The sequence below is a fragment of the Vicia villosa genome, linkage group LG6 (assembly GCF_029867415.1).
Source record: "Vicia villosa cultivar HV-30 ecotype Madison, WI linkage group LG6, Vvil1.0, whole genome shotgun sequence".
NCBI lineage: Eukaryota > Viridiplantae > Streptophyta > Magnoliopsida > Fabales > Fabaceae > Vicia > Vicia villosa.
Window position 1 is genome coordinate 93,366,180 of NC_081185.1, and position 8,702 is coordinate 93,374,881.

The 8,702-nt window shown below is 34.7% G+C and overlaps 1 protein-coding gene across 1 annotated transcript; it reads right to left on the reverse strand.

Annotated features, from left to right (window-relative positions):
• Positions 1–2,264: 2,264 nt before the first annotated feature.
• On the reverse strand, positions 2,265–6,241 carry LOC131609334 (phosphatidylinositol:ceramide inositolphosphotransferase 1-like). Its single transcript, XM_058881019.1, has 12 exons — positions 5,609–6,241; positions 5,429–5,518; positions 4,977–5,063; positions 4,821–4,889; positions 4,646–4,726; positions 4,442–4,513; positions 4,297–4,357; positions 4,111–4,213; positions 3,875–3,970; positions 3,254–3,300; positions 3,043–3,167; positions 2,265–2,734 (listed from the first exon to the last, which is right to left on the reverse strand). Exons 1-12 carry the CDS (start codon positions 5,741–5,743, stop codon positions 2,654–2,656), a joined length of 1,047 nt encoding a protein of 348 aa, XP_058737002.1. The 5' UTR covers positions 5,744–6,241; the 3' UTR covers positions 2,265–2,653.
• Positions 6,242–8,702: the final 2,461 nt, after the last annotated feature.

Here is an 8,702-nt window from a genome sequence, read left to right on the forward strand (position 1 = left end):
ATCCAACTAGTGGAGGAACCAAAATCTAAGGGCATGAATGGGTGGGAAATGATGATTGGCGTTATAATGATCGACCAAATGAGTTGATTTGGAAACTACCCTTATTGGTTGAGACAATTCGCAATGATGCCATCGGTTAACAGGAACGGTTGCGACAGAGAAACGAAGGAGATTTAGAGAGTTTGTCGTGGATTTTCGTGGGAATCAAGAAACAATTTTCATAGACGGTGTCATTAGTCTGGTGTGGAACATAAAATTGATGAGATGTTGATGAAAGTCGTCATAGAAGCTCTCTGATACAATGAGATGAGTCTCCGATAGGTGGAGGAGGGGTGTGCATGCAAGGTTATCACTCTGACGTTCAAGTCAGTGAGGTTAGAGGGGTGCAACTTGCAAGAATGAATAAAACATTTATATACGAGTGACGATTAAAAATGTCCCCTGTGAACACAATGTGGAATACGCCATGTCGTTGGATTGATTTCAACGGGTGTGATGAACATGGTGTTGGGTTTCGGTGTGCGACTTTTTGATGAAGATTTACTTGTTCGTCATCTTTAGGTAGACGAAATTATGAATTGTGTCGGACTTATTAAATCGTTTCCCTGAACAAATTTTTTTTTTTTAAATTATTTGCAAGTGACATGCCAACAAAGGATAAATATTAAAACTCTTATAATAGGATTGAATAAGAAAAAAAACATTTTGTAGAAAAACATTTTAAACTTGCCCAGATTATAGAGGCAAAAATACTAACTCTATTATTATTTATGTATTTTGTCAAAAATGTATAAAGAAAATATTTGTCAGCCCATGTTTTGTATCTTAGTGAGCATTCAAATAGACTTTGTTGTTTTTATGTTACTTGCTGTGAGTGTGCACTAATATTTGGGTCAAATCTATTTAAATTTATATTTGTATCTCTCTCTCTAACCTGGCATTTTTCTGTTAGTAATATGGAAGATTCAAATTTAATTGATTAGAGTACACCTATAAATGCCCTTAATCTATTTTTCTACCAATGATGCAAATATAAACCAATAATAGTGACACCATTAGAGGCCACTTAAAAGAAAAATATCTATAATTAGTCACAAACTTTACCATAAACATAAAAACATTCACACAAAAAAACACACCCTATATGATTAGACCAGGTGTTTAATTTGAGCAACTATATAGGCTACAATAAGTGTATGGCCCATGTGAAAAGAAAAGAATGCATGTGACTGGTCTGTCTTTGAAACGGAAACCTCAGAAGGATTTTGAACTTCAAAAAATGGAATATTTATTTGAGGAACCAAGATTGGGACAATTCAAACCTTTGTCATTATTATGTGTCGTAACCATGTGCTTGTATGTGTTACTCGTTGCTGTTTTGGTTGAAGGAATTATGCTAGTTTCTTTAGCTTTTTATGAGAAGTAAACTCATTGTTTTAGGTAATGTACCCTTCAAAGCTACTAGTCCTTTGCATTACATTACAATGTAAGAAGTTTCTTGTTAATGAGAATGTCCTTTTCACTTTCAATAACAAGTGTAACATGAGTAATAGTTGTTGTCTCAATTGCTTGAATTTATTATGCAAAAAAAACTATATAGGACCAGTGAATTGAAAATTGAGATTTAATACTCTTTTTGTGGTTGTATGATCTCACAATTTATTTTGGTCCATTAACTTTAAAAAAATTATATTGGCCTTTTAATTATTTATATTGATGCTTTTAACTATGGACGATAATTCAGTCCTATAAAAACTTTAAAAAATGATAAAACAGAACGAACATAGTTGAAGGTGCAAAACAAAAACCTTATCATCTCTCTCACTAAAAAATGAGGGCGAGGGAAGGCAAAAACTTATCATCGTTCTCACAAAAAAGTGAGGGCGAGCCATAAGAACTTATAGGCACCGCACTTTTTTAACTAAAAATTACAAATAAGTATATTAATATCCGCACTCGGAAAAAGCAGAGTGAAACAAGACAGACACATTAGAGTCTAAGTCTAAAACTTTAGCATATCCCAACAAAAAAGTGTGGACAAAACCAACATACTTGACAAACCGGAGCAATATTGCCATACTTGACAAACCAGAGCAATATTGCCATACTTGACAAACCGGGCCTATTTTGCCACTCATAGATCATATTAGTACTTTTCATCTAATATTAGATGCAAATTTGGCGTCTAATTTACGAGTTTTTGAAAAATCAAATTATCAATATAGATTTTTTTTTTAAGTGTAAGGACTAAAAGAAGTCCAGAGTTAACATACAGAAGCAAAAATGATATTAGTGCTGCAGTTCTTTTTAATAGTTACCAGAAGGACTATACACAATGGAACTTCTAATGCAATATGAATTATGAATTGGAAAATTTTCTACAGCACCTTTTGTAAAGGATGCTACTAAACAATGAAACAATGAAAGTGGAGCAAGGCTGCAACATGTTAAAAGAAGCACAACCCAATTACAATATGCTTAATAACAATAATACAGAATCAATCAATCAATCAATCAGAGGCTCTACAAATATTTCCATGTTAAAAAATTCAACTAATTGAAAGGTTGCAGCTTCTTCCCAAGGACACAATGTTGCAGCAGCAGAAGTTCCAATCCAATTTTGTGCAGATGAGAAAAAAAAAAGCTCTTGTATCTATGCACCATTCTTTGCAGAGTCAGCATGGTGTGCATGACCATCTTCCATAATCTTGCCATTTGCTTGAGTTCTCTGTCTCTAAACAATGTGACAATAATAATGTTATGTCCATATCATAACACAAAGAAAATGACATGACTTAGAAAACATGAATATACATTTTAGTCCTTCAAACTTACAAAATAACATTTTAGTCGTTTTAACGTAATCGCAAGTGTCAGTGTTGGGGTAGGTTTCGGACACCGACACTGACTCGGACACACTTTTTTTCAAAAGTGTCGGTGCTACATAGATCTTTCCAAATTCAAGGACTAAAATGTATATTTACTCGGAGAGTCAAGAGACGGGAAAAAAGACAAGTAGATTGATTATTATTATTATTATACCCAATCTGAAGGGTCAACAGAATTGCCATTTAACAACTTGTGATTCTCTTCTTTGTTTCTGCCATCTTTGTTGTCTTTGGTGCTTAATGGTAGCAACAGTGTTGCAGCTGTCCTGTCTGGCATTTCTGATGTTGTGGAATAAATATGTTAGCACACAATTGCAAATAGTAAATGACATAAAAACATAGTATAATTATTATGTACAACAAACCTTGTAATTTCTTCTCAATAAAAAACACCACCAAATTAACAGTATACCTGTCAGGTTCCAAGTAATGAGTTAAAATATAAAGATAAAGGACATGGACCACTGTTTTAACCTTCAAATTTTAGGGTCCCCATAATTTGGTTCGTGAAATTAATGATACTTTATCGGTTAAGGTTTGGGATCTAAGAGTGTGCTCCTCTCACTCAAGATGTCAAGTTCGAATCCTGCTAGGTGCGAAGAATTCTTGTGTTGGGTCGGGTCAGTCCCCATACAGAGCTTTACTCTGACTTTAAATGACCCTCGCTAGTGGATGGTGTGACTGGACCCTTTGGATTAGTCAGTCTAATGGCCAAATACCAAGATTTCAAAAAAAACTGAACCTAAAATGATTAACAAAACAATGGATCGTTGCAAATTCTCATCTCGGTCGCATTAAACCATTTGTGTCGACCAATTCAGTCCCAAAATTGTCTTGGATAGACTATGATCGATGATTTTCAATTTCATTGATCATTTTGGAGTTTCGCTAATTTTAGAAACCAAATTGTCCGACATTCACAACTTCAAGAAATAAATTGGTGATTAAGGCTAATTTTCCCAAACATATCACGAAATGTTCCTTACCAGGCAACAACTACGTCAACAGTATAATGTTTGCGAGATGCTACTATCAAAAAGCTCTGAATGATAGTAAGAGCCCATCCTAGTTGCTTTATGCATCTGCAGCGGTTAAAAAAGAAACATGGTAAGTCATAATTGAACAATGAATCAAACAAAAACAAGGATCATCGCGATTATATCGTTTGAGAAACTTGAACCTTGAAAATTAAGCAAAACCAAAAGAAACTAAGTTAATTTACCTTTTTGTGCCATATCTCTGGTATGTGTTAACAAAGACTAAAGTAAAGATCATGTGCGATGAAAATATCAAATCACCACATCCATATATCACGCCGTGAGGAACTGCATAGAGGGAAAACAAAATGAGCACCAGTACAAAAAGAAAGGCATTGAGAGTAGACCAACCGAAAACAAAAGTCACTAACAATTAATCAAGAGCACTTCAGCCACGCTTTTCGGACGAGGCAGTGTTGCTAGTGGAGATCCCTGCATAATACAAGTAGTCATGTACTATACTCGAAGAAAATCGACAGTTAAGCTGCAATTGATTAATAAAACAGTAAACTATACCTCACGGCAATGATAGTTTGGACCAGGAAGTTGAGTGGAGTAAAACGTCACTATGCGGAGAGCTTGAGCAGCCTGCAGTCAACAACAGAGGAGCCCAACTTTAAGAAGAAGTCACATATTGCATAATCAACACGAATAGTAATTCAATTTATAACGCTAAGTATTCCCGAGTTGCGAGTTTAAGTAGTTTTTATAAACACTTACAACTAAGAAAGATAGCACCCTGCACCATATTAAAACTGTGTAGATCTTTTTGGTCTTGAATATGAAAGGATGGAAAGTCCACTACAAACGCACAAATTTTAATCAATATTAACAACACTCGAATAAAACGATGAAACTTCATCGAAGCGAGCGAATGCAAGTTGAGAATTCTTACAAGGAAAAACGATAAAAAGATAATCGTAAACAAAGATTCACTAATGTAAGCTCTTTCTTGGCCAAGCTCCTGCAAAATCCACAAACATCAAAATCAAAAGACATTCTTGTGAAAAACATTGTTTTTAAAAGAGACAATGCGATGAAAATAACGAACCGGAAGAAGTAAGAATCCGAGATCCTGTAATGTAGGGCCAGGCCTATGTAAATAATGAACTCCTCTTGCAGCCAAACCATGAATATACTGTATAGAAAAACAGTTTCAATTTCAATTTTTAGATTCCATTGTTACATGAAAAACAATAACTATGTCAACAAACACAAAAACTTTTATTCCTGATATAGAAAGTTAGAAATCTCAAAAGTTGCCAAATCAAATGAGAGAAAACGAAGAACTTTTTGTAACGTTCAAGTAACGTTCTCACAACCAAATGTGAAAACTACTTTAATAACTACTTTAATATCAAAACACATAAAAGAATCACAAAAGAATCTCTCCATTCCTTTTTCACAAAAGGGTAACCTTAAAATCAAAATCAAAATCAAAATCAAAGTACAATTCAATGTAATATTTCATATAAATTTGATCATAATTTATATAAAAAAAACCTGAAAAACTAAACCAGCGAGAAGGTACTTCCAATTCTCCACAAGAAGGTTGATTTCTGTGGTTGTCTCTGCACAAACTCTCTTCCATAGCTACAAATCATACATTGAAACACATATTAAAAACAAAACATAAAGAGAAAAACATCCTCAAAATTATTGTATATCAAAAAAGACAACAACCTTGGAAGCCTCACGACCAATGTAAAGTGACATGTTTTTCTTGTAATTAAAGATCGTTATTGAAGAAGATGTTGTTGTTGTTGATGTTGATGATGTTGTTGATGATGTATGAACCGAGTAACGACCACCTTCCATAATACTTCAAAAAACCACACTTAAGGTCAACATCATTGTTACCCTTACAATTAGCAACAATCGCATCAAAACAACCCAGATGAGAATCAATTCGTTTTCGACTTTCCAGCTATTAAAAACCGAATCTTTTTACAGAAAAACGGACACCCACAAAGCAAAATCGCCCAAAAAACAAAATTTGTGAAGAACAGGAGAGGATCTGAGGAGAAAAAGTGAAACCCAGAAAATTAAGATGGATAGAAAATAAGAAGATAGGAAAATGCAAGGGATGAAATTGGAAACAAAAAAAAAGGGGAAAAGGGGTTTTGTCTCCCTTGTGTTTCTGGGTACTTTCTCTCTCTGAATTCTCTTTGGTTTCTCGGTTTGGTCTGACTGCAATGCACGCGAGTTGAACACGGAGGAGACAGTTGAGAAGAGGAGGAGAATAAACACTATATATACAAAAAAAACCAACTTGCTTTTTTTATAATCATTTTTTTTTTAATTAAGAAAAAGAGAAGTTAAAAATGAGTTTGGGTTTTGAAATTTTCACATCGTGATTGTGATTTTTTTGAATAGGAAGACGAAAAAGAAGGGAACGTGGGATTAGGGGTGAGAAAGGTACAATAATACAACTATTCATTCATAAAAAATATAAAAAAATACTAATAGTATGCCATGTATTTTTTTTCTAGATAAACCCTTGTACTAGATAAAATATGAGTTTTATTTATTGAATTATTAGATTAATTGATATAAGAATGTATATTATTTAGTTCAACAAACTGATTTTTGATCGATGACGATGAAGATCAAGCGTTATTGTTGTGTGTTTTACCATGTTCTCATGTTCACTTCAAAGAAACTCTCGTGTATGGAAGAGATTTTTTGACCTATGAAGAAGTTAAATTCGTCTTGTACTCTAAGGACTTGAACAAGAGGAAAGAGCATAAACCATCGTAAGTTGGTGAAGGTTTGTCCGTTAAAGGGAAATTCTCGAAGAAGAATGGTAAGTTTGAAAAAGAAGAAGGGTAAAGGTCAGAAGAAATCTGATGATGGTGATACTTTTGTAATTAGGTGTTATCACTGTAAGAAGGAGAGTCACACTTGAAAGATGTGCTTTGATCAACAGAACAATCATGGTGGTAAGGACAATGGTCATGTAGTCATTGTGCAAGATGATTTTGACTCATTTGATGTTTTTGTAGTTTCGAGCAGCAATTCTTGCAAGGAATGGATATTGGATTCAGGTTGCACTTGGCACATGACTCCAAACAAAGATGTGTTTGAGGAATTTTGCGATTAAGATGGTGGATCAATGCTGCTGGGAAACACAAAGCCTACAAAATTGTAGAAATTTGATTTGTAAGATTCAAGCTCCCTAATGAGTCAATAAAGCTATTGACTAGTTTCAGGTATGTACCTGGTCTGAAGAGAAATTTGATTTCTCTTAGTGAATTCGACAAGAAAGTATATGTTTTCAAAGGAGAGCAAGGCATCCTAAGGGTAATGAAGGGGTCGAAAGAAATCTTGAGAGCCATCAAAAGGCAAGGCATGTATACCCTTGAGGCAGAGGTTGTAAGTGGTTAAGCATATGTGGCATCCACAAAACTTATGTCGAAGACTAAGTTATGGCACAAGAAACTTAACCATGTAAATGAAAGAGGCCTGGTCAAATTATTGAAACAAAATCTGTTATGTGGTAACAAGGTTGAAAAGCTGGATTTTTGTAAACCTTTGTGTATTTGTTAAATTTTGTAGGTGAAGTTTAACAACAGTAAGCAAAGAACACATGGATCCCTTGATTATATATATCCTTGTTGATCTTTAGGGGCCTACAAGATTTCATTCACATTCAGGTGCAAGGTATTTTCTATCCATAGTTGATGATTATTCTAGAAAGTTATGGGTATTCATTCAGAAAGCTAAGGATGAAACTTTTGAAAATTTTAAAAGTTGGAAGACTCTGGTCGAAAACCAAACTGGCAAGAAATTCAAGAGGTTGAGAACAGACAATGGTTTAGAATTTTACAACGAGGCATTCGAGAGTTATTATGTTGCGTCTAATATTACAAGGCACATAACTACTACATGTACTCCCCAACAAAATGGTCTAATTGAAAGGTTTAATTGAACCATTTTGGAAAGAGTTAGATGCATGTTGGTTAGTGTTGGATTGAATAAGGTGTTTTGGGCTGAGGCTATTTTGACAACAGCATGTCTGATAAATAGACGTCCCTCGACTACTTTAAGGATGAAGACACCTGAAGAAGTCTAGTCGGAAAATCCACCTAATCTCGACAGAATTAGAGTATTTGCTTATGTAGCCTATGCTCATAGTATACAAGATAAGGTCGAATCTAGAGATCTGAGATGCATGTTCATGGGGTACCCTAAAGGAGTCAAAGCTTATAGATTGTGGTTCCTAGAGCCAGGTCATAGGAGGTGTAGCCGATATGTAGTTTTCAATGAAGCAGAAATGGCATTCATGAAAACTGATGGTGCTAGTAGAAACACAGAAATATCTAAAGAAGAGCTGGAACATGAAGAGATTCCTGTTGAGGTAGAGTGTAGTGATGTTGAATTGCATAACCCATATGAAGTCGAGAAGAAGCCTAAGTTGTTAATGAAGATTAGGAGACTGATAATGACTACTTGCTGGCTAGAGACAGGTCAAGAAGAGTCATTAAGCCACCTCAGAGACTTGGTTATACAGATCTCATAGTTTTTGCCTTAATATTTGCAAGTGAGGTCCTTAATGAAGAACCTAGATACTACAATAAAGTTTTGAGGAGTTGAAATAACATTGAATGACTGAAAGCCATGAATGATGAGATGAAATCTCGTCATGATAATAACACTTGGGAGTTGATCGAGAAACCTGCAGGGGCTAAATTAGTCAGTTGTAAGTGGATTTTCAAGGTTAAGGAAGGAATCGAATGAGTGATGTTGAAGAAATACAAGGCAAGGATGGTTGCTA

Coding starts and splice junctions, on each gene's coding strand:
- LOC131609334 (XM_058881019.1), bottom strand. CDS start 5,743: ATGGAAGGTGGTCGTTACTCGGTTCATACATCATCAACAACATCATCA. Junction 4,514..4,645: donor GGGTGCTATCTTTCTTAGTT/GTAAGTGTTTAT, acceptor TGTTGACTGCAG/GCTGCTCAAGCTCTCCGCAT. Junction 3,168..3,253: donor TATTGAGAAGAAATTACAAG/GTTTGTTGTACA, acceptor CCACAACATCAG/AAATGCCAGACAGGACAGCT.